At 37.1% G+C, this 27,166-nt stretch overlaps 1 protein-coding gene across 1 annotated transcript in view; it reads left to right on the top strand.

Moving 5' to 3' along the window:
* Positions 1–25,574, top strand: part of afg1lb (AFG1 like ATPase b) — a 31,594-nt gene extending 6,020 nt beyond the window's left edge. Inside the window, exons 5-13 of the mRNA XM_066701383.1 lie at positions 153–283; positions 6,380–6,479; positions 10,068–10,126; positions 16,374–16,456; positions 18,695–18,765; positions 19,070–19,170; positions 21,778–21,918; positions 22,526–22,639; positions 23,532–25,574. Of these exons, the coding sequence (XP_066557480.1) occupies positions 153–283; positions 6,380–6,479; positions 10,068–10,126; positions 16,374–16,456; positions 18,695–18,765; positions 19,070–19,170; positions 21,778–21,918; positions 22,526–22,639; positions 23,532–23,660 (929 nt within the window). The 3' untranslated portion in view covers positions 23,661–25,574. The remainder of the gene's footprint in view (positions 1–152; positions 284–6,379; positions 6,480–10,067; positions 10,127–16,373; positions 16,457–18,694; positions 18,766–19,069; positions 19,171–21,777; positions 21,919–22,525; positions 22,640–23,531) is intronic.
* Positions 25,575–27,166: the final 1,592 nt, after the last annotated feature.

Here is a 27,166-nt window from a genome sequence, read left to right as displayed (position 1 = left end):
GACTGTGCCTCCAAATTATTTCAACTGTCTTACAGTGAAGGTTCACAGGCCACAGAATTTCCCTTCAAATTATACCCTTTATTGTTCTAGAATCTATACAAATTATGAAAAGAAAAACAAGTCCATGAGTCTAAACCTTTGTATTTTTATAGGTATTCATCGCCTTAAACAAAGCCTACCAAAAAGGAAACCTGGACTGATGGCCAGATCTTATGACCCGATTGCACCAGTAGCTGGAGAGATTAGTGGCGAAGCCTCCTTGTTGTGCTTTGATGAGTTTCAGGTAAGGGGCACATACAGGTTCATTGAAATGCACTGTAACTGTAATTTCCCACATAATTTAGAATTTAACTAATCTAAGTATAACTCCTGCATATTTTTTTAAAGACTGTTTGGACCGTTTAATTAACTAAATGCTGATTTAGCAAGAAGATGCAGGTGATTTCTTTTTCTGGGACAAATCAATCAAAACATAAAGAATTGGATGGCCGTTAATGTTGTAAGCATCAATAACATATCTGTCAAAAACAGTTACACATATGTCTAAAACACAATATTCAGATTTATTCATAACCATATGGAATCAGAGTTTTTGTGATTCCAAAAAGGAGGCACATTCTGTAGTGTTTTAGTAAGTTGGTCAGCCTGCCGGGGGGGGGTATTTGGCCACATTTCCAGGTAGAATCTGTACATCACCTCCAGGTTGCATGGTGTTTGTTGTGGACTGCTTTCTTCAGCCTCAACCACAAATTTCCTATTGGATTTAGTTCTGGAGAAAGTGATTTACAATACAAATGAAAATACATGTTTTTTTTTTTTTTAAGCACCCTTAACCAATTGGTCATAGACTTTGATATATATTTTTAACTGTTATCATACTGTACTGGAAAGGCCAAACACAATTGAACTTCTTGACAAGGGACACCAAATTTATTTGCTCAGATATCCTTGCATATAATGGAATCCCACAATTCTAACACAGTCACCATGAACAGAGGATGCAAAACAGCACCAAAGCAAAACAGCATCTCTACCTTTGTCATTCACAGTGGTTTTGATCTTGTTCTGCACATAGGCTTCACTTTCCTTTTATCCAGTAATGCCACTCAGTCTGCATGCGTAAGAAAGAGGAATGCTTGAATTAGCCAAATAGCATCTTTCTTATTCTCAGGTTAATCGAGACCATGTTTTGTGGTGGTATTAAACACAACCAAAAAATGTAAACTCCCCTTGATACTAAAGCACACCAACTGAAATGTAAATTTTCGGCGCTCCTTCCATGCCAGTTACAAAAATAAAGGTTAAAAGACCTTGATTGACTTTGCTAGTGCCTCACATTGTTTTGAGCAGTAAACAGCAGTGTTTCAATTTGGAGAAATTATTTTAATCATCATTGTGGTGATCAGGTTGGTTTTGTATCTTTCCGATATGATCTCATTTTTTTCAGTTACCATAGACACATCTATATGTGGTAATTTTTCCAGGTACCAACTTATCTGCATCTCTTTAATGTCAATGTGTTCTTACACAAAGCGCTGAAGTGTAGTAACAAGATATTGTTTTTATGTGTATAGAACCATCTAACGTGGGAGTAAACTCCACTCTGTATTTCACATATCCTACACTTTAGATCAGAATGCATAAGCAGTTTATAATGTTGCTGGTATTGTAGTAGTTCACAGGGTTTAATCATACATACATAATGTATCTTAGAAAGTCCTTACATGGAAGGAGTTATGTCAGCAAACAGCTTGTCTTGTCTGTGGAATGACATCGAGTGAGTCTTGGCTAATTACTCCATAGGGTTGCTACTTTATCTGTTACCATAAAATAAAATGTTGAGTTCCAAATCAAACCTGAAATGCAAGTGTCAGTAGTGGACATTATCAACCTTATCTGTTGTCATGTGCTTAAGAAGCTGCTGACAAACAGTGATCCCTGTTTTTTTATTGCTAAGTTGACTGAACACTGAAAAATGGTTTGATACTCAAACTTAACTATTACCGAATGCTCTCTTGGTGAGCTGCTTTAACTGATATGGTGAAGATGTGGCCTCTTGCACTAATGAGTTAATGTAGAAATTATTTAATGCAGTGCTGACCAGTGTGAGATTAAGCAAACTAGAGATTTTGGGGTTTTCTTGGTTTTGTAAACTTGGCTTGCCTCTGACTTCTTTTCCATGATGTTTAATGTGATTCAAGCTTCAACATTGCATATTTTCAATTCATATTCAGTGATCCCAAGTGCACATTAGACACTTTTTAAAGTATTGCAGTTTGCCTCATTTGTAAGTCATACAATCATAATAATAAACAATGTGTTTGTTGCACTGTTTTCATTGTCATCAATACTGTTCTTTAGGAACACTTTACAGAGATGAAACACTTCTGTAAAAAGGACATTTTCTAACAACAGAAAGGCTACAACCGATCCACTCGGCACTGACCACTGGACTGAAGGAGTGTGAAGATGTGTTGAACTGTTATTTGTTCACCTGTTCAGCTCATTCTACGGATGTGCACCAAGAATCAACCCCCAGAATCATTCCAATGAATATTAGACTGTCATCTTCCATAGACATGAATAAGCCGGCTGTACTCCATCTATCAGTCAGGCTCGCCTCATGCACTTTTTCCTTGTCTTAAAGAGAGGGTTTTTAGGTTTAAAGCCTAAGAATGAATTATAAAGCCTTGATATTGATCAACTAAAGACGTAAGCCAAAAACATGCCCAGAATTAAAAAAAAAAAATCACTATCTTTAAGGAGATTTCAAACCATGTATTTGGAATACACTTAGAAATTCTTTTTTTTTCTCTCTCTTCTCTATCTTGTCAGTAAATGTGGAGCCATCTAGTGGTCTTCTGGACACTGGGCTGATAACATGTTATTTATTCTGGCTTCCTACTAATTTATCAATGTATGAAACCTTTGCAGAAGAAAATTATTTTTTCAAACCTCTTCTTGTTTATTTTTTATTATTCTACCATGGCAAAAATCCAAATCAAATGAAAAGCCAGTGGAAGGTGCAACATCTTCATAAATGTCTCCTCTAGGTAGCAAATCAGAAATGCTCTGGGTACTGAGAAGGTTTCATTTTTATGAATATATCTATCATTCTGTTTTTTTTTTTACCTCCTACTCAGTGACTACCTTTTTTCCTTTTAGGAGCTGTATTTGAACCTTTCTGTCAACTTATAGTACTTCACAAGCTCTCATTAGCTGCCTTTAGGACCACTTATACCCCCTTAGAAAGCATTCACTAAGAAAGTGGTCCTCTTGAGCGATGACTCTGATCTGATATTCTGCGGTTATCACCCCCTGTCATTTTCCTTTTACCTAGAAGAAATTGGTGGCTAACATTCACATATTCTACACCTTTTGCCACCATCTTTGTGTTGTGAAATATAATTGGGCCTGTTTTTTTTCTCCCCAGGCAAAAGCTAGTATCATTTTCCCCCCTGACATATTATCAGATTCATCTTTATGTGGATTGTGAGCCCTCTGCGTTCTGTTTTCAAGCCCTCTAAGATTGCTGGGATTTAAAAGTCTAAATTACAGCCAAGCTCTTGTTTTTTGTTGGTGCTAATACTGTTAGTGAAAACACATGCTCATGTTTGCAATGCATTATTGGTATAATCAACAGATGACTGAGCCCCAGGCACTCACTCATGTAAATGAAGGATTCGATTTTTTCCCCCTTTCTGTCTTAAGTGAGTCGTAATGGAAAGCAACTGTAGGTCATAAAAATCTTTTCTCTTAAATGCTAATGAAATTTCTCCATTCTTTTCATTAGCAGGCTACCATTATCAGTAATTTATAGCCTTCTCCTTTGTCCCCATTTGTAATGAATGCTAGGTATTGAAAGAGCTCAGGATAAGAAAATGCTTCAGCTATTGTCTTGTGCTTAGTTAGACTGTAAAATTACTCTTCTCTAGGGCTGTGTAAGTAAGGGTGTAAGATCAAAAGATCCTAATTTGGCACCCGTATACAGTACACAAAGTGACTCTTTCTTTAGTAATTGGATGCTGATTTAAATATTAGTGTGTTGTTTTGTGAAAGTACCACATATCCCCTCAAGAGCTTTTAGCAATCGCACCGGATAATGTATGTATATCAATTTTGTTCAAAAATCAAACCACTTGCCAGTTTTGAAATTTGCACCCGTTTCAAAGTTGTTGAAAAAACAGAGTGATGAAAGATTGTAACAAGAATGCTTTGTAGTTTTTAAACCACAAGATCCTCTTCAAATTACTGATAACACATTTTCTTCATGCAGAGGAGTACGTTAGGTTTTTAAAATATACAATAGACATACAACGGCTCAATAGTAAAGTGATACACCAGATATACAAGTATGTACAGCTTTTGGCCCAGAACGAAGAGGAAAGAATGCATAAAGAGACAAAAATGAAATGTTTGAATGTATGGTCTGTAGACAATGACTACACAACCGGACATAGACACATTGGTTTGAATACAGCTTCTGTTGATACTGGAATCATCCATAGCACTGGCATAATATGATTGAATTTGTTGTGGTATAAGATTTGCAGTGCAGGCTGTTGAGCGTTGTCACCCTTGACCAGGACAAAGTGTGTGAGGAGAGTCTAGGGGACAGGTTCTGTGTAGCCTTCAGACATGGCTAGTCACAGTATTCCCCAGTAGGGTTAATACTTTAGTGCAGTCACCCTGTATAGTGGCTTCACTATATACACATTTTGATTAGCTAAACATGTTAAATACTTTATTGCAAATGTTGTTAAATATTAGGGGGGGTTACAGTAAGGTACTGTAATTGCTCACTCAAACAGTCTTCAGAATTTGTAAATTAAATGGTGGTAAGAACGCAATGAGTATAACTGAGTTTTTCAACAAAGATATTGTATCAGGTTAACAAGGCTTTCTCTGTTCAACAAGTGATTATATGTAACAGTACACAGATCCCTCTTGGCTCTGTACACTTTAGTATCTTAAAGATATGGGTTTTCCAGAGGTGGTGCTTATGAATGACCTGTTTTACTTTCACCTTACCAGGTCAAAATCTTTGCAGGAGTCTTTGCAACCAGAATCAGACTTAAAATATATGTACAATATACTCAGTTAACACATTTAATTCTGACAATGTTGTATGATGTTATAGTTTGGTTGTATTTTAAAACATTTCACCCTGAGAAAAATGTTTTTAAAAACATTACCCTTATCAACACGTTGTTAAAGGTTTCTAATTGTTGCCCAGTAACGTTGTGCACACATCATAGAATTGTGTGTGTTAAGTATTGAAATTCTATCATTTTATTTTAGAATAGGACTTTATTTTGTTGTTTTTCATTTAAATTAAAAATGTATTTCTCTGTGATTTTTTTTTTCCTCTCTGAAAAGTACTTTATAAATATAATCTCTAAACCTTATTTTTGAATCTTTTCACAAAATCCCCTGGATTCTACACCTTTGTGTTGCCACATTGTTGTATTGTTCTGTGTATACCTTATTACAGTGTTGCATCAATGCTTAGCTGAGTACAAGTATACTATTTTTATGTTTTAAAAAGAAAACATGAAAAGACTAGTTAATTTCCACTAATCTCTTTGTCTTGTTCTCCCTTAACTCTTAATGTTCTGTCTGCCTGTGTATTAGTTGATATGCATATGAATGACAGCATTGTTTTTGATTATGATCTTAAAGTGAAACTGCATTTATACCATCCTAGCTGAAAATCATTTATGTTTTTATTGGTGTGCGCTTTTACAGGTTTAATTTATGCTTCATTTACAGGAGGTAAAATAAAAAAACAACAACTGCAATGCCTCTGATTATTCATGGACAGTAATGTAAGGCACTTAAAACACAATGAAGCCGCCTATTTTTGTGTTTGGCCATCTGTTGAGTTGTTTTGTCTGCCATTGTGTAATAGTTTCTATTTCATATCAATCCATTTTCAACAGCAGTTGATTATCTCAGCTCCCATATATCAGCTACTTGTCCTCATTTCGATAGAAAGCAGCTTCGTGACCATTTGCAGTCAGCTTTGGAAAAAGGGCCTTGGCCAGAATGGTTAATAGAAATGTAAAATACCCTGTATTTTGTTCTTCATGCTGTATCTCACTAATTAGCCCAGGAAATGGTGATGTGCATTTTATACAGTTCCCACCTGTAACCTCATAATGGAAGTTAAGATTGAGTCATTTTGCTACCCTTAAGGAAATAGCAGGTTTTATAAAGGAAATGTGTGAAGTTCGAAGATGGTGTCATAACTTTCTCTGTCCTGATTATTATTCTACCTTTTTTAAGCTAAATGTAATTAAAAGCCATAGTTCTCTAACTGTGATATTAAAAAAAGAAAGAAAAAAGGTAAAGTGTTTTTTTATAATTGTTCTCACAGGTCACCGACATTGCAGATGCCATGATTTTGAAACAGCTCTTCGAAAACCTCTTTGCGAACGGGGTGGTTGTTGTGGCAACATCCAACCGGCCTCCAGAAGGTAAGATTTGAAGCCTCTAAATTCTTCAGTTGTGAGTCTGATTTATTTTTCAAAGAGATAATGATCTCCCTGCAGCATCCTCCTCCATCCTCTTTTGTCTCTTTCTGTAATTTTGAGTGATTTGGAATAATGTCGCCCCCCCAACTCCTCACCAAACTTCAAAAAGAAGGGAGTCTGAATAATTACATGTACACCTGTCTATAGAAAAAAACAGTTGTGACATTTAACTACTGCACTTGTGGTATGGCGTTGCTCTAGCTTATCAAGTGTGAGATTATTTTATGCAGTCTCGTTACTAACAGAATGCTAACAGAAGTCTATTTTGCATTTCTAAACCAGAATAAGAATGAAGAAAACAAAACCAATATCGCCTACTCTTTTTTTGTGCATTTTTTCTTCAGTTTTCAGTTTATTTTATTGTTTTGCTTTTCCTCAAATCAGATTTGCAGTCACGTGTGAATCATGTCCTTTTATTATTTTTTCAGAGACCAGAAAGATCACAGCTCCGTTATGCTAATAGAAAGAGATGATGTGATCCTTCCCATAAGAGAGAGGTCCTTTGATTGTGTTATGTGCTTCTTTACAAAGTGATTGAAGACTCCTCAGTTCAATCGAGTAGACCCTCTCAAGGTGCAACATGGACACTGAAAAATAAAACACTTTCTTTAATTATAAAGGCAGTAGTATTATTTTTTAATTTCTGCTTTTGGGATCTAAACAGGTAGGGATTTAAGTTAATGTGGTATGTTTCTTCATGCACTACTTAATAAGGGTGATGCCTTATGATCAGAAAATCCACTTAGCAGGTAAAACCAAAAGAGTTGATCATATTACAATTGTTAGTATTATTGGTTTTATAACACCATGGAGTTAGAAAGCGTCAGTGGATTAACTTTAGTGGGGCTTTTGCCGAAATTCCAGGGAGAATATTTTCATTCCTTTTCTGCTGGGTTGTGGTTTTAACTGACAGAATGAAAAGAAATAACTTGTACAAATGTATATTTCTAATGTCAATATAGTAGGAATATGAACTTAAGAACTAACTGTACTTCTCTGTTGTGCTCTCTTTGTCATTTTCCAATCCCTCCATCCCAGCCAAATAAAACACCATCATTTATTTGCTTTAGCCTTTGCTGTAAAGAATTGGTTTCAGCAGATGTGCATGCTTAAATATACACTTTGCAAAGCTACCTCAAGTGTTGCTGTTGAAAACCTGGGTAAGGTTAATTAACATATCCTTTTGTCTAGGGTGAATACTCTTATGCATATTTAAGAGAGAGAGTAGAATAATGTTCTTATATCTTCTTAGAGAATGCTAATATTCGGTCATTCGAGTGCCCTCCCCGAAGTACAGTGTTCTCGGTTATGCAGAAAAGTTTAATTTGACATTGCTTGGTCATAAATAAATAAATAAATAAATAAATAAATAAATGAAGGCATGGACCATAAGAACTTAATAAAGAGCTTTTCAAATTAATTATGTAAATTATGAAAACAATAAAAAAAACATAACCACTTTATGGTGAGGTATAAGTTGCATAAAAGGCTTAGAAATTCCATCTGAACCCTTACATGCTAGCTAATAAGGACAAGATTAAGTGGGTTATGTGGTTGCACTTGAACCTTGAGAAGTCCTTAGATGGTGCTGCTATCCAAAGTGCTCTTTCTTCTCTCTTTTTTTTAAGCTCATCTAGTTAGCTGAATTTTTAAATTATGCATAATTAGAGGTTGAGATAATGTATCATGAAGCCTCATGATTTGCATACAAAGCCCATTTTGGCTTTCAGCATTGGAACAATTGTGCGCGACCTGCATCAATGACACTACTAGTTTCACAGCACGTAAGTTGTCCATGATAGCCCCTGATGTTATAGAGCATTCTTTTCTCTGAATTCTTCCCTGTGTGTCCGTTGATTGTAAGACATACCTGTTAGTGTGAAGGAGTGGCGGAAAATAACATACTGTGTTCTTGACTGCAGTTGGACATCTTTAGCTCTAGGTACACCATTTTAGAATAAGCTATCTTAATGTACACCTCAGGATTGCTGTAAGTAATGTTGTGAAGCTTAATGTTTTGGATGGGATAGCAAGATCCATGCATACCAAGACACCCACCTGGAAAATTAAAGACATCGTCACTGTATATACTGTATATTTATATCTACAAAGGAACATACTGAAATAGTTTGAAATCTGTGACTCTCATATGTGTGTTCCTGTTCTTTGTATTAGCAAAGAACAAAATGGTGAGTGATGTTAATAAAGTGTGAAATAGAGTGTACTTACAAGGGAAGAAAAGGAGGGTGTTATTGTTATGGACACTGTAGTGGAATAACAAGGAACGTTACCTCAAGGCTGAAATGCACCAGCTTTTGTCATCTGCTGTGGCAAGATGCAGAAGCCCGGCCTGGTGTAGCAGCTGTGGAGCCGCAGTGAATAAACTGTTCCTCCTCTCCAGCTCTCCTTGCACACCTACGCAGCACTGTGCAGTGTCAATGGCACCTGTATCTTCTCTCCTTGGGATTTGGTGTGGAATAACTTGAGAGCGACCCTCAGTAATCACCTAGCAGCCAGTGTATCGATCCGAATTACAGCCCCCTTGGAGCGAAGGCTGTTCGCTTCACTTGTGTGGTTGTCATCATTTTTTTTGTCATTGCTCCACCCAGCCCAGCACTCCACACATACAGATACAGTCAAAAGTAGAGAAATTTGAAATGTTTTTTTCCCCTTTGATTCAGTTAGTGTAATAATTAGAGATAATTGAATATATATTTTACACATTATTTTACATCAAGAGATTGTTGAACACTGATTAATCTCAGAGAAAATGGGAAAGATGCCAACTGAGTATCATCTAACATTATATTCACTTTTTTATTGAAGAAATGTAATTTAAAAAATATGATTATTATTATTATTATTATTAAATGTGGGAAATGTTGAGTTTAATGAAAGATGAGTGTCTTCTGCTCCCAGTCTTTATCTTTATTTCCTGTTTACTACAGCAGAGTGTTTTGCTATAGAAGGCAACACAGTTTCCTAATTTATTCTTTAATAGGAAACCTCTAAATCAAAGCATTGAATTGTACCTTGACCGTACGGAACAGAGCGCTCAGAATACAATATTATGAATAAATAGCAAATCTATCACCTTAATCTAAGCAATATCTTGCTTCCTCCTAATTAAATTAGTAACTCTGCTATGCTTAATCAACCCCCCCCCCCCCTTTTTTTTTAATAAAAGCAACCACTAGTTTTTGCTACTGTTGTAGAAAACAGCTTGACCAGTGTTTTGTGTGTTTCTCTGCTGGCGCATTTCAAATGTAATGTGTTTTACAGAGCTAATTGAGATGTCCTTTATTCAGCCCTTAGATGTTGTCTGTTCAGCGCTGCCTTTCTTTAGCTATCATTGTTTGGGAATGAAATGAATTTCATGTGTTGCCAGTAGAGAAATCAATTTCTGCTCTTCCTCATCGCTTTTGTTTTCCCTTCTCTTTTTTCTCAATAGAGGCTTTGTTTGCCAATCTGGGAGGGAAAATGACATTATTAGGGCTAAACAGCAAAGCTAATACCAATTTTCTCTTTCAGACCTCTATAAAAATGGGCTTCAGAGGGCTAACTTTGTGCCATTCATTGCGGTGCTGAAGGTAAAGAGAAGTCATGTTTTTTGATGTGTTTTCCATCTGACTGTAATATTGGTGAGCAGGCTTTTCTTTGATCTTCCCGGGGAAACTAATGATACAATTCCGCAAATAATTAAAGGAACCAAAAAAAACTGCTAATAATGAACCGGCTGGTCAGGGCAATTATGAGCCTGCTTGCATTTCAAAGTCAGAGAGCTTGCAAGCCGCCGAAGGTGTAGCAATGCAGTGGCCTGCTTTGCAATTTAATTGTATTAATGCAGGCTGGTATTAGTATTATTCAACTTGTTGCTTCTACAATTATGATTTTAATCTTTCTGTGCAATAAACAGGAGACAATATGATTAATTTGCATTAATCATATCAGATACAACATTCTCCTACATTTACATCTACATAAGGTTTTTAAATATAAATTGTATAATATATATACATATGTTGTGTGTGTGTGTCTTAATTTGACTGTTGTTGTCCAGTCTTGGAGCATGGAGAGTTTTTATGTCATTTAGGTAAAAGCTTATCTTACATTGTTGGGATCAAATATCGATTAATACATTGGATGTAAATATTGAAACTGCAGTAAAAAAAAAAAAAAAGTTGTATGCTTATTTATTCATGTTCAACATAAGGTACTTTTTGTAGAGGAATACAAAAAGAAACAAGATGTTGCAGCAAAGGTTTCGACATCTGTCTAAGTGACTGTTAAATAGCCCTTAATCAGCACTGCTTCAGAAGCAATTGAAAGCAGTTTTGATTATCTAGACAATACAGGGCAGATGCAGCTTCCTAATAATATTTCATTAATAACATTTGTAAAGCACCCTGTGAGTTTGTGTTTCTTTTATAACTCAGTATGTACACCTGATTACCTTGGGAAGTCATTTCTTTTTCTTTTTTTAAGCGCTTTTTAATCCACTCTGATTGAAATAATTAATGCTTTTCGGGTCTGTTTTTATTTTATTTCATTTTAAAGCCCCTTCATGTTTCCATGTTCCTTTTGTCATGCCATCTGTTTTAGTAACACAGGGGTATTCTAGCAGAGCAAAATGTGGTGGAAATCAGCCATTTCTCTCAGCGGTGTACTTTAATTGATAAAATTAGAGCTGTCAGGCAGTGTCTTCGTTATACCCCGAAAGTGCAGCAGCTTTTCTAAGGCGTGAATAGGCCTAGGCCGGGCCTTGGGGTCAGTGCCAGGACCCCCCTGACCTTTGCTCAGCTGTCACCTGAGCTGGAGTACCAGGGTTAATCCCCCCGTGATGTCTTTACTTATCAATTGACTTTTTATTACCGAAATTGCGGGAGGAACAGCAGGGCTGCCGTCTCCTTCAGAGATGCACAATGCTGCTGCGGCAGAGGGTTTGTTCTAAAGAGGTGTGTGGAGGAGGAGTTCCCACTGGGCAGCAAATGATTTCAGTCACAATGAAGTAGTCTTGTGGTAAATCACCGTGATTAGTGGTTAGGGGAGAAGTAGAGAGGCTAATGGGAAATCAACCTGGAATAAAGTGAGCCTGAGTGGAGCTGATCTGTTTAACCATTGATATGGTGGACAAAAAAGATCTGGATACACATCTCAGTATCACTTGTTCCCTTGCAAATGTGGTAGCCTCTGTTCTTTGGTATAGCAGGATTATAATATTATAAACAAATCATTACATGCAGGAATTTTCAGGAAAATTTAAATTAACATGCAACATAAAACATAGCATTACATCAGCCGCAGGATTCATTAATGTAATTGAATCCATCTTTCGCACACTGTCAGCAATATAATAATGTTCAATGTTCTGGTTATGTGTGGATCACTTTCTTGGTGAAAGTATTTTTTATGAAATAAGAAAAACATCCTAACAGAATCAGAGGTGGTATGGAATACCTTATTTAATGTTAAGAGGTGTACTAACTACATTTTAGTAGTTTGCAGTCATTCATGTTTCAACCTTCACATTTAAAAGTAATGCTTATAAGTTGGATTTATTACATTAATTACCCCTTTCTTTTAATTATATATGCAGGATTTGAGTTTCAAAGTAAAATTAGATATTGCAAAATTGTATGTGCCAGCAGTTAACTAAGCATGTGTGAAACAATGGGCTGTCACCATGTTATTGATCTGGTGGATAAACACACCTGTGGTTAGTAGCTAATTAAACCAAGCCTTTCTTGTTACACTGATCTAAAAAGTAACATCTGTAACAGACCATTTGTTGCTGTGGAATAGAATTTGAAAAAATTACAAATTAAAAAGGTGGCCAAAAGATATTTTGTTTTGTTGTTTCAATTGAACGTCTGCTATCTTATTTTGAGAGAACCAAAAAAAAAATTTGGATGTGAAAGAATGATTGGCTTTCCCTGTTTAAATGAACATTTCAATGGTGACTTACAACTGAATTGTACAGTAGGATAATTCTAGGACACATATTTCTCCCCCATGTTTTTTTATACAAAGTTTTTAAAAAGCATTGCCATTGTTACATCTTTTTGCCTACAAAGTTCTGTTTTGTATGTTTTAGTTTACTATATTTGTGTAATAATAATAATAATAATAATAATAATAATAATAATAATAAAGTATCCCTCGTGGAGTAATGGAATACTATTTTAGTCCACTCTTTATTCTGTGCTGTTCTCAAGACTGTTCACCCTGGAGGGGGCTCGGTACATATTGTGTCCACAGACAGGAATATTCAGAACTCTCTGTGTATTGTTAAGGACTTGTCAGTGGGACTTAAATGTGGAGCTTTTAAACACTGCGCTTTTCAGCACTGGAACATGTTATTAAATCCCTTTGGGAGTCTATTTTTCCTTCTTCTTTTTCTAAAGGACTCTGTTTATTCCATTTGACTGCTCAGGGTCATGTTTTGTATTCAAAATCTAGGTAAAGAACTGACTTTTTTATTTTGCTTTTGATGGGCGGTAGTGTACAATATTATGTTGGAAATATGATAACCTTACTTCAGTTCGAGTATCTGTGGGTTTTTCCTTTCGCTTGTTCTTTTTTCTTTTGTAAGTTAATTGCTGCATCAGCCCGGTTTAAAAATAAAAGGATCTAGTTAAACTGCATTCTGTAGAACAAATCTGTAGTACAAAATTGATGTTTGCAACTTGATGGCCTTCTCTTGGATATACGTCTGTGAAGCCATGACTGAAATTAAAAGTCCAGCATAGAAGAAAAAAAGAAAAGACGTTTGGCATAGAATTTCATTGCAGAGGTCATAAGTTTATTGCAACCGTAACCATCGAATTTCTCTATGTGTTTGCTTTTTTAACATCTGTAGCAGCATGTGTAAATAACATCAATGGTATTTAATACATTTGTCACTCTTTCAATATTTTGATCACCTCTGAAAGTAAAAAAATCAAACAAATAAACTTTGATTACAAGTCCTCTTGAACCTTCGTGAGTTAGGCTTCTGATGTAATGCGAAATCATTTTTCCCCCCTCCTTCTAAATCCCAAGGCAATTAGTACAGCGAGTGAGATTTTAAGCTTTTTGTCCCAGGCCACCTCAGAGCTCTGCAGAGAAGAACCTTAATCCAATAAACGTCTCATTTAGATCATGAAAAGAAAGCAAGAGGACAAGACCCACAGGACAGGCCGTTTTTCAGAGCTCCTGTGCTGGCAGCACAGTTGGGAATTGCCAAATTAACAACCAAGTCCTTATATTTTACATGCATCTCTGTTGCCGCTAATAATAGAACAGCTAGCCGTTTAGTGCAGGTGAACCTCATCCAGTACAGGAGAGGCACTGAGGACCGAGGAGGATGGAGGGAATTGAGGGACTAAAGGCAGCAACAGCTTTCAAAAGATGTTTCTTTAAGAGGACTGGACATGGCAGGGGGAGGTTGTGAGAAACCCATATAACAAACAGGCCTGGCCGAAGCTGGTCACACTTAAAGGGAATAGATAATTAGGCATAATTAGTGTGTATGCATTGTTGCCTCCCTGTCCTCGGACTGAATAAATTTAGCAGAGAAAGCCCTAGTAGTGAAAACACTTTGATGTAAGAAGAGTCGTCCAGGATTGGCAGCATAAAGGCAGTGTTTTAAGCTTTCTTTTCCTTTCTTTCCCCTCCATAGTGGCTGTAAGACACAAACTGGTGAATGGACTACAACCGCCCCTCTCTACCTCCCCCCCCCTTCTCTTTTACAGCTTCCCACCCCAAGTTCTTTGAGGCTAGTCAATTCTCTCCCAAACAAAAAAAGCATCAAATGTTTTCTGCTGTTAGTAATGAGGCAGTGGACCTCATCAGAGCAAAATAGTTAGCTATCCTTAGCTTTTGTTAGAGCTCAATGGTACTTTCTCTTTTAAAACTCGAAAGCATCTTACTTTAGGAAGAAAAAAAAGGGACTCATTATTATGTTTAATTGTAGTTCAGAAAGTTTGGACTGTCAGCACAACCATGCTTTGGGAAATGTGCATTAAGGTGACTTTTAAAGGCACATTCTCATGATGTTGGTCTTTTATCTATAACTTTGATGAAATTGAAATCTTTTTAAACTCATTATGAATATACAAAGGAAAAAGTCTTACATTTGTGATTTTTTTTTTTTTTAATCAGTGTGAAGCTACATTTGTCCGCGCTGTGCAGCTAGATTTTTTTGTTTTGTTTAATGTTTGAAAAGTTTGCTGGTTTTCTAGTCTGAAATCCCCAGTTTGGACTCCACTGTGAGCAATATGTAAGCAAAGTGGAAAAATGGCCTGCTCTGTGACCTAACAGTCCAGCTCAGACCTGCTGATCCTTGATGCTTGCCAATAGCTGATGAACTCAGGAGCTCATAACTCATAACATGCTTGCACATGTGTCGGTCATCATGGTAAAGTGAGAAAAGTAAACCCAAGTTCCAGCTGAATGCACACAGCAATGTTGTTCTCTTTTTGGGTACCCCACAACAGAATATGAACAGGGCCCATAGATTAAAACAACAAATACAGGTCAGTTTCTGCTGCCATATGCTTACCTGCATCTGTGGCTCTTGTTTCTCAGTTTTCCGCGCCTCCGAAATCAGTCGTCTAGAAAACAAATTAATAAAGGCTGTTTTAACCGTTTTCCTTTGCACCTCTTTACTTAATAACAAGGGTATTTGTTAAGTGGCCACTTTTCCTCTTTTCATTATATACTAATGAAAAACAAACATCATAACAGCTATAAAAAAGGAATAGAGTAAGATTTCTTCCTTAATTTTTATTTTTTTCCTGGGTACTGTATCATATTTCACTCAAGAGACATTTCGCACATTTGTCCTGATGCAGACTATACTTCATCTGTTCAAATGGATAATAGTAGTAATTTTGTACAAGATAAAAACTATTTTACAAAATTACAGCATGGAGCACGTTTTGAGCCATTCAAGACTTCTTCAGAACAGGTTAGACGAAGTGTGAGGTCATGTGCAAAAGCCGGGTGGGTGGCGGGGGGGAAATGTGTGAGGGGCACAAAGTTTTAATGAACCCAATAAAATTAAAATCATGTAATGATGCATGAAGACTCTGAGGAGCACATCTGATTATAAATAACACATGAAATTATGACTGATTGTGTTTCTTTTGCTGTAGGCCACGAAGTAATGCGTTCTGTGTCAAACTATACAGTACGCGAAACAAAGGAGAATGTACATTACCTGATATTGTGATGTGGCGTTAAAACTATTTACATCGCAGAATGGTGCAGGGTTGCCAAGGTTGATGAAATGACATTTCCTTTTGTGTCGCAATTCAGAGCATGTCAGGTTGTAATTATCCCTGATTCAACAAATTGCCTCAGAAAGGGAACTCTGTTCATTTAAGCATGGATCAAGATAAAAGTTGACAGCACGGAAGAATAGAATATTTCTTTCCTCTAGCTTTGTAGTGATTACTAATTATTCTCAGATCAAGGAGGATGATAGCAGAAATTCACTGATTCCATAATTTGCCAGTACTGATGTTGAATACTGATTTGCATTTGATAGTCCAGCAATGCAGTACTTTCTGTTCCATTTGAAACACAGGTCTGTCTGTGCACATGATATTTGTCCATCTGTCACATTTATTATTTGCATGGTTAGCTTACTAGGGTGGTTTCTTATCCCTAAAAGCGATATTTGATATGCTGAAGTATTTACAGAAAAAAGTATGAAGGTTTATGTGATTAGGAAACTTAACCTCAATTGCTGAAGCTGTTGCTTAACATTCTTGAAAGAAAGCTAAACTACAATAAAAAAAAAATCCATTCATACAGATAGCATTTATCACTGGTTGTCTTCTTAATGTGCAGGGATATTGCCAAACACTGCAGCTGGACTCCGGGATTGACTACCGCAAAAGAAGTCTGCCTTCAGCTGGAAAACTGTACTACCTGTAAGTCTTTATATAAATGTATATGTTGTTGGAGGTTTTGTTGTTGTTTTTTTTAAATACATAAATAAATGGAAAAACAGATTTTTTTTTTAATTGCTAGTAGTTAGTATAAAATACCCACCTTGGTACAGTTGTTCAGTGCCTTTTGTTCATCTCCCTATGAGCTGACCAATTCAATTTCAGCTTAAGCCTGTGACTGTATTCTCCCTTTCATTGTTTCCATACATCTTTTCAGGTCATACGGCAAGAAAAACACAACAACTATTAATTCCCCATTTATACTGAACATGTTTAGGATGGGTCTAAGCCTCTTTAGTTTTTTTTTTTAACAATGTAAATGCAAAAAACTGATCCCAGGCCTTCCTGAAGTAAATGCACCCGGTGATTAGCAAAGCTCTTGTGGGGGGGGCTGTCAAAAAGCAGTGGCCCCTTGACATCATCACCTCTCCTGAGAAAATTGGAAATTTTAAATGAACTAGTGCCATGTTTATCAGAGTGTGAATAATGAGCAGAGCACCAACGTTTCTCTGAAAATAGGTTAGAAAGTCGAAGTTGAATTTAAAAGGAAACTTTGAAAACTGTCACAAACACCCCCACAAGTCTAATTTATTTTTGTATCATCTTTTAAAACATAAGCAATTTTTTTATCTTGTTTGCAAAAAAAAAAAACATTTGTTCTTTTATGATGCAGGCATTTTACATTAGCTGGGACATGACAGAGCAAGTATTTTCTCCTCTTTGGATAATAAGGTTAAAGGCATCTGGCACCCTTGCCTATGACCTATTCTGGACTGTTCCAAGTTAGTATGATGAGAACGGTAGGGAACTTTGTTGTTCAGAAGTAAACAATGTAACACGCCCCTAAATGTGTAGGTTTAGTGTATGTGTAAAGTGCGTTTCGGACCCCCACAGTGTAAAAACGGTATGAAAATGATAAAGATTGTGCCATGAGTCAGGTCAGAGCTCACTTTGATCTTTGTTCTAAGTCTAAACTATGTAGAAACGTCCTCAAAACGTTGCTGGTCCCATGAGGTAATCTCGTAGCACTGGACAATAGAAATAGACATTTTTCATGAAAGTGTGTATGTGATGTTTGAGGTATTCCTGCATTTTTAAGAATACAATTTCAGAAAATGGTACAAAAAAAACGAGTGCCACAATGCAAACTCACAATATTGTTTACTTCGTTTTTTATCATCCACTGGATATTTTTGCTCTGTTCATCTAAGAGGTTGCTAATGACCCTTAGGAGTTAATGTTTATTCGTTCTTTTTTGTGTTGTTTTGTTTTTTTCCACTCCGATTTTTACACACAGCTCTGTGTGGGGTACCGCTTTAGACTCCACTTGTCAATAGCTTTCACTTAAGCCATTGAGCTCCTCCCTCTGTTAATCCAGAAGATGTAAACCTTCTTCGGCGGGTCATTTGCCCTCTACCCACAATTTCATGGGGTCACAATGGAACAGAGCGACGCTGCTTCGAACACAACAGATTCTCAGGGCGCCCAGTATCGGTGCACATACACTGAGCATTTAGAGACGGGAACAACTGTCATTTGGACAATTGTCACATCTGAACATTCCCTCATTTTGCACACTCATTTAATAGCACCTCTCAGAAGGGTTTTCTGTACCCTAGCTTTTTACTGATTATTTTATTTTCTATGAAAAAAAAACAACGTATTTATTATTTCGATTTATTTAGAACAGGTACCTGTCATATGCAGATGTCTGTGTTATGCAGACATTTATTAATCATCAATATGTAAGGCAAGCAACTTTCCCCTGACAAGCAAGCAAGTTTCAGCCTCACTTTCATAACGAGCAGACGAACACATGCATGCACTTGCCCACTGTTGCAGAGGAGATTTCAAAGGTGGCTACTCTGGATGCTTGACTGTTTTGCCTATTTTCTCGTATTTTGCATGCAAGAGAAAAGCAGCAGCCTTTCTTCTCATTGTGTACACACAGCATTAATGGATTTGCTTTGCCTCTATTGCCTCATTACTGGCTTCAGCTTTCAAGTGTGGCCGTCTTTCAGTGTATGCAAATGAGGCAGAATCATCTACCTGAGAGTTAATATTCCCTGCTTTAATGTGTATTCTAAATCTAATGTTTGTATTTAGAGTATAACATCCTGTTCTTTCTAGATGGGCAAAAAGCTAAGCGGGCCCCAGCAGCTGTTTGATGTTGGCTTCAAGTGTTATTAATTTCATATTCTATTATTCTTTTCACTGTAGCACAAGTGAAGCTGATGTGGAGGCTGTCATGGATAAGCTGTTTGATGAGCTGGCTCAAAAACAAAATGATAGTACGTAAGTTAATTTCTCTTGAAAGAGAATACATTTAGAGCACAATAGCCCAATCTCCACTGACCAATTAATAAGTTCCATTGGTGTGCATGGGTTGATGCTGCACACTCGAGTGCCTGCCATTGTATCAGTATTTTGTCTGATTTATGTGTTGAATCGTGTGCTATTATTCAGCAACTGATGCATTTCCTAGCTCGGAGGGATGCTTTCCTTTTTTTCTTTTTTTTTTTTTTTTAATTATATATTTTTTATTGTTGTTGTAATTACCCGGACAAGACGCACTCTTTGTTTGTGTTCCCATAGTTACTCGGCCAAGGATTGTGAAAGTACAAGGCAGAAAGCTGCGCCTGAGCAAAGCCTGCGGGACCGTCGCAGACTGCACGTTCGAGGAGCTGTGTGACAGAGTGAGTAAAACGCCGTCATTTCTCGCCTCCCTGTGTCGGCGGCCAGTCGTCACCGAGAGGATTCAGATCACCGCCCTCGCTGTTCTTGCTTCCTTTCTCTGCGTTTCTTCCCCTTTTTCTTCCTTTCTCATGCACTCGTTACTGCTCGCCTTGATAGCATCGCTGTGTTGTTCATTTAGATGTGATGGAAATGCAACTACTGTCACTAATGAAGTAGTTAATACTGTGGTGATCCTAACATTATGCCCCTAGGTTCCAGTGTAGGCAAATGTGTATTCTCAATAAGAAAACACTCAGCAGGCTACTGGACATAAAGCAGTGCACTGTGGTAAAGCATTCTTCAGTAGCAGAATCTTCAGTATTGAATTACACTGTATTGTGGAACAGAGTCATGTGATATATTGAAAATGATACGGAGTTGCAGAACTCCTCCGCAGCCACAAGAATCTGATTGTTACTGGAAAAGGGCTTCATATGAGAAATGCTCAACACCTGTAGGAGGCAGAAGCCTGAAAAGCCAGAATCAGTGTCTTAATCCACCTGTTGCTGAAAGCACCTTTGAAGTCCTTTGGTTGAGAAACATGGACATGTGCATTTGTAAATCATTCAAACCTGAACTTCAGCATGTAGGAAACAACACATGTGAATCTGACATATACATGATGTGATAGTAATCATATAAACATTTTGTAAAAGGTGTCATAAAAATAAAAAAAATCCTCAGACAGCTTGAGACTCTGGTTTGAATGTATATTTTTGAAAGCCTTTGGTAATGTTAAAAGGAACACCTACTCAAACACAAATAATGACTAAACTAAGTGTCTGTAATTTTCATGTTGACCTTAAGATCTTCCAGTTTTTAAAAACCAAAACACATGTGCTTGGTTTATGTGCCTTTCATGTTTTCTCTTGAGCCATCTAGTGGCCATTACAAAACACAGCCCTTAGAAACAAAATAATTCAATTGAAAAGGTAAGATTGTATACATTTAATTTAAAATGTTGTTGTCACACCTCTGGTACAATCTGTGTTTATAAACGATATATTAAAAAGTGTTATTTTAAATCAGTGTCTGACTTCGTTTGAAATAACCTTCCTTCCTATTTTTGTTTTTTCATTTCTCACTTTTCAATAAAGCAACACATCTTTGTACATTATTTATTATTTACCTATCATTTTTTACACACTCAAATGTTCAGAGGTGAAGTAAACAGGAAAGATTTTTTACCGTTGAATCTGCTCATGAACCGGTGTCCTACGTTGTGTTGGAAATCATCCAGAAGGTAATAAAAGGCTCCACTCTTAGAGATTACAGCAGACCTTCGACAACAATCATCTTTTGTGCGAGTTCAGTGTTCTTACCCAGGCTGGTTTACCATTAGACACATCAGTCCTTCCCCAGTCTTTGTTTGATTGTTTGTTTGCAGTTCAACACTGCAGTAGTTATGGGACTTTTGCTACATTACACAATGTAAAAAAACACAAACAAACAAAAAAAACATAATGCCACCTAATATTCAAAGCATTCAGTATCTTATCTAATAATTATTTGGAGAGGCTATGTCAATGATTTGAAAGCTTCTAAAGAGTCAGGGGACTTTTTTTAATTTTACCTTTCAACAAGGGCTCTCAGAGCTCTCTCCAACAGGAAGTACTAATGTTTGCAAGATCTGTAACCTACAAGTATCGGTAAACAAGAGCACAGCGGAGACTATCCTTGAGTCAGGATCATGATTGTTGAACATGCATTAAATCATTCCTTTTGTTGATGCACTTCAACAAAAACAAGGATAACAAAAGCATGTTAAAAGAAAGCTAATATCCACTATTCTGAGGGGGTTTTGTCGAAGCTGTAGCAAGTAAGGTGAAAAGCAGAAGATATTAGCCTAATAGTCTTTATTAATTGCATTTACGTGTGGAGCATTTTCTTTTTTTATGTCAGTGGGGCCATTATAAACCTTCAGAATATGAGAAAAGCCCTTCAGTTCCCCTCCAAGTCAATCAGGGGGCCTATTTCCCCCTGCAATAGCTTCAGTGACTAGACAGTAACAAGATGGGCTCGTTTCTTCATGACATTAGTGCATTAGTCCAATCCAGTCAGTCACACAATATAGAGGAGATTTTTCGAGTTGAAGAAAATTGTTTCACCAGAGAATGTGTTATTAGTGATTGTTTTAAACTTTTCCTATCTTTATTAGTTGTTTTTCTTATTATGACTAGTCATATTTGAGTCATGCTATCGATCCAATGACCTGCTATACATTTTGAGACATACATGAAGCATTTTCCATACTACTTCTGCTGCTTTAAGGATACACCTTTCATTGTGTTGCTCTGTACTCTTCACATCTTTCGGTTTGACTTCTGTCTCTGCTCCCAACACTATCTAGTAGAGCTCGTGGATTTCACAATGTATTAACAGAACAAGTCAGGTTTCTTAGCATCATAGCTGAAACACAAGGAGACAACCATACATTTTCAATTGCATCAATGTTTAAAAAAGTAAAAGTAGTCAAGTTATAAATATCTTCTTTTGTGGTAAATATCTTAATTGCAAGGCACAGATTTTTTATTAAACATTTAATAAACTGTTATTTTGCTTTGCAGCCTTTGGGGGCCAGTGACTACTTGGAGATGTGTAAACTGTTTGACACCGTGTTCATCCGGAACATCCCCCTGCTGACGCTGGCCATGAAGACTCAAGCCCGGCGCTTCATCACCCTCATTGACACTTTCTACGACCACAAAGTAAAGCTCCGTCTTTCAGTGCTACCTTACGATGCCTTAATCATTTACCGCTGGAGTCATTTCAGATTCAGTTGAATTTTATTTTCCAAGGAACGTTCCTTGTGGTTTCAGTTTGTTCTTCATCACTAGTGTAATTTGTCGCCACACACACTACTTGAGGAGCTTTCCTTATTGTTTGTAGCTGTACGATTCAATCAACCCTTCAAAATATAGATACATTTACTTATTTTTAACAAAGAAGAAAATGCCGGTCTGTCTTGTATGTTAACATAAGTGATCCATATTAGTCCCGACCTTCTCTCTGTAAGATATTCTGTTCCGGTTGCATGAAAACCTTTGTTTAGGGTGTTAGATGAAGCAGGGAAAAAGTTTCAATACTCTGGAGGCGTTGTGGGTGTCAGGATACACATTATTCATTGTTATGTACTTACTATATACATTAATTTCAGTGTTGCCACTGTTTTGTCATCAGTTCTTCAGTTCATCAAAGGTTCATGAGACTGAGGCAGGAACATGTTGTTCAACGAAAGGAGGTGTCCACTATATAAATGTACGCAGTCTCAGAGAGAGAGGTTGTGGAGCTCACAGGTGTCTTTGCGCTCCCCAGGTGCGTGTTGTGTGTCTCGGCAGCGCCCCTCTGGAGAGTATTTTTGTACACGATCGTCATGGCAGTGATGACGAGGCTCACCGGATACTCATGGACGATCTTGGGCTGACTGGGGTAAAGACTGACTTTCCTTCGGCCTACTGATAATCAGCATTGACACACCGCACACTTTAGTCTCAAGGAAAAGCACCCCTCTTCTCCAGAATCAAAGCACGGATCCTGACTGTCAGAGTCGCTATTCTGTTCCCAAATATTACATACATAAATAAATAGATAAAAAATACATGAATCCTAGAAGCTTCATTTTCAGTCCTCAGATCAGCTTGACCTCATCAGTCTCGTAAGAGAGGTACGATGTGTTCTGTGTGATGCGAAAGCAGTCGTATAAGTGGGGACTTCTCAGAGCGCTGTCTGACTTGAGTCCACTGGCTTCGTTTTAGCACACTGTCACTAATTATGTCATGCAGGTTCTTTTCACATTCTTCCCACATCTGATCTGAACACTCACAATTACATTTTCTGGGCTTGTCTGCATGCTTACATTTCCAATTCACAGGGCCTATGCAAGTAATTGTTTTCTTCTACCTAGTCCTTGTAGCGTCCCTGAGGAAGCACTGACGTGCATGTGAATCCAGACCTTCTGCTTTTGTCATTTTGGCATGGTTTAAAGATGATTCCAATGATTACATTAGTTAATTGAAAAATACTTTTGATTTTCTTTGAACATTCCTGTATATACATGTAGAGCTCCCGATATAGTGATGATAGTAATATTTGCATTTGAGTTGACAAATGAGGGACATTTTTTTTAACTGTATGCTTGTCCACAGTGCACAACTTGAGCACTATTATAATTATTATTGTGAGATCCTTAGGACTGATATAAGACGCCTCATAAAACCGAAGAGACGCTAGTCAAAAACAATTATAGGAGACTTCTAATATCTATAAGCAGAGACCTAGTAAGATCAAATAAGTGACATAAATGGTGTTTGTGTTTGTCCAGAATACAGCACAGGAGCTGTCCATTTTCACTGGAGAGGAGGAGATCTTTGCGTTTCAGAGGACAGTGTCCCGGCTCACTGAGATGCAGACTGAGCAATACTGGACAGAAGGGGCCCGAAGCACAAGCTAGCCTCTGTGTGGAGACTCGGAGAAGATCATCTCTTCACAAGAAGTGGGAAATAGAATCTCAATAAGGCCCTATATGGAAGCAATGCAATATATTTATTATCATTATAGACACGTTAATGATCTAACCATTGCAGCTTAGCAGTTGTAGCATTAAATCATCTACATCACATTGTGTTTTCCAGAAATAGTTTTTATTCTGGAAACAATAATGAAATGTTTTTATTACAGGCACAGCATCTATACATCTGGTATTTGATGTTCATAGTGAAGATGAGGGAATGGTGTAGTATTTTTAATGATGTTTTATAGGAATTATGTTTCCAGTTGTTTAAACATGAAACATATTACAGTATTGCCTTAAACATGTATGATTGTGTTGGGAATTGGTTAAAACACAATTTGTATGGCTTTCTTACATACAGGAGCCACTTACTATGTTTTACATTTCTGGAGCACTATAACCGAAACACAGTCCTTAACAAATTTGACTTATTTATTGTTATTCTACACAAGAAGGATGAGTTTATTTAATTTTGTCTCATTTGCTGATTATAAGGATTCATAAATATCCATTTGAAATATGTTATACATTTAAATTCTCTTATTTATATAAAACACCTCTCTGAAATACTCCAGATTATTTACTATTTAATAGCATAAGCAGATTTTCATGATTAGTAGTTAAAGAAAAATAACTATAAAGTTCTACAAGAAGGCAACAGCAGTACGGTTAAAGCACCGGCTGTTTCAAGGGAATATAAAATGTCTTATTTTGACTGGATTATTTTGTTTAAGCACTTTTATCACAGGAAACTGCTGCCATCTACTGCCTTACCATATAACAAACCTAAATACCTGCTTCATTGAATGAGCACCATAAAGTAATGCATTTCCCCCTTTCCTGGCTACATTTCTGTACCCCTGGAATAAATATCAGCCTTCTGTGAGAGAGCCTTGCGTCAATCCCTGCAGAAGACATAGGGCCAAGCTGTCCCATAATGCTCATTCTAATATAGCAGAGTTAAAGCAATGCCACAGCTTATATAACAACTCGCCTTTGTTACAGGAAGTGGTTGGGGTTTAGACACAGACTACCTAGCTATGTGCACAAATCTCTGGGTACTTTGAAGACGCAGCTACTTTGACTTAATTAATTAACATGATTAACATGATAACTAGCAACAAAATGAGTAAATTGGCGGATCGGCCTCTTCTCGTTTGCTAATTGTGCTTTTGTTCTTCAGTTCTTGTTTCTAAGTGAAATGAACTAGGGCACTTTTCATTAAACTTGTGATTTATCACCCATCTGTGGCTATAATGCAGGTGTATTGTAAAACTTGAATATAATGACTTAACTTTGAAGATTACTGCCAAAAGGCTGTTATGTCAACATAACTTGTTCAGTTGTTTTAATATTAAAATATTTTAAATGTAATTTTAGACAATATGGTTTTGGTAGATGGTGGAATGCTGCACTGCAGATGGAAGTTAACAGAACTGTTGTGTATAGGCTGGAACAATTGTACTGTAAATAACAAAATAATATATATAATTCATTCCATTGGCAAGTTTGTTATTTTCTGGTAGGCTATTGGCTCCCTCTAGTGGTGTATAATCCATACATATCATATGGCCAACCTGTTTTATATATATGCAATATACAGGTAAATACAGGGAAAACTATGTACTACAAACTAAAATATGTACTGCACATAATAAATACTTTCAATCCTCATTCCCCTAGTGTCAAACTTGACATCCTCTGAGTGTCTTTCAAAACACTTCAAACCCTATACCCGAACACATGGAAATAATATAATGATCTATTTATACATGTTGTATAAAATGCTACTAGGCAAACTTGATGATTTGTTTTTCAGAATGACTAATAAAATAATTGATTCAATTGGCCCAATTGATCGTAATTACTATCTGTTCCAGGTATTTAGAATTTGCTGATTAAGAGAAACCTACAGGGCTGAATCTCCCGGACCAGGGTTGCCTACACCTGATAAAAATAGTCCAAGATCACGCCATTGGGTGGTTTGTATTCAAAGTTGGTAAGTCGAGGATATTGCAATAAAGGTAGTAATGCAGTGGATGGATAGTTTTTAACTGCGCATATGACACATTTGTATGGTCACAGTCACACTGACATATATATACAATATGTAATACAAAATGTGCTCCACAGAGCTCTTACCAGAAACATTTAAATTGTATTCTGCTCGGATAATTAAGATCATATTATGTCAGGAATGCACAAAATTCCAGTCTTTCAGATTCAGTGATGTTTCAATATGAAATCTATTCAGTGCGCTCTGACTGTGTATCATTGCAGAATGGTGTTTAGAGTGTAACTCCACAAGATGGCAGCAGAGTTTGCATCCCGTTGTGCTGCTGCTCAATTTCCTAAACTTGGGTAAAAAAAAGCACATGTGTGCTGTGGGTAAACAAGAGATCAGCTGTTGCAAATAATATCCCCCCTCAACCAATAACAAAGGAGCTGCAGGACTGTAGCCCTGAGTGGGTGGGGTGTGTTTAGGGGGTGTGTATCCAACAGATACTTTGATTGGAGAACTTTCAGGAGACGATGTGTCAAACTCTGCTTCCGTCTGTGCCGATTCTAATTGTAGACAGCAGCCTTGCTTTCACAGCTATCAGTGAACCTCTCCAGCCCTTGCACCACTACAGATATGCAGCATGCCAGTATGATTACCATTTCTGTGCACTACTAAATCTAAGCATATGCTAGGAAAGGTTTGACTTAACATAATAAGTGTCAACAAACAAAAAGGATTTTAAAGGATTCTTGCAGTCGGTACAAAATGACCACAGAACACTGGAAGATGCAGTGCAGTGTTTAATTGGCAAACTTCCTTTTATTCCCCGAAGGACAGCTATTTCCAGAGTGTCTTGTGATGATACAAATCAATATCAGAGCAATGTAACAACACCAAAAGATGAATTGCTAGGTTGTGCTATCACTTGACACACTCCCCTATTATAATGCCCATTTTAATGGCTGATGTCATGAGCTGGTTATGTGCTTCTCTGGAATATGAAAATGTTCCTCCATCATCGTCATCATCTGCCAGCAAACTAGATATCCGGAAAAGACCAGAGGAATTCTTAAAACGCACTGTCACGCATTATAGTTCGTTCATTTTCTATGAAAGGAAGAAAACCCCTGTCCATTCCAAGACTCACTCCAATGACATTTCATCCGAGGCCTTCGCCATACTTCAGAGAGGCGCGGTTGGGTTGCTTGGTTATGCTGGTTGTTTGTTTAGTTTATGCATATGGTATAAGACTTTATGAACACATATCCATCCACAACACTGCATTCAAAAGCATGACATTTGAAACATCGAATGGTGAGGAAAAGGCCTGAGGCTGGGGATTGACTCTGCTTATTCTCGCCCACGGTCTTGGTTTAAGTATCACAGTTTCCCTGAGCATCCCTGTATACTGCACACACTGATAGTCACTGCATTAGCCAAAAAA

This window comes from Amia ocellicauda, chromosome 1 (assembly GCF_036373705.1).
Source record: "Amia ocellicauda isolate fAmiCal2 chromosome 1, fAmiCal2.hap1, whole genome shotgun sequence".
Taxonomy (NCBI): Eukaryota; Metazoa; Chordata; class Actinopteri; order Amiiformes; family Amiidae; genus Amia; species Amia ocellicauda.
The sequence above is the reverse complement of the archived record's forward strand: the minus strand, read 5'-3'. Positions and strand labels throughout refer to the sequence as shown.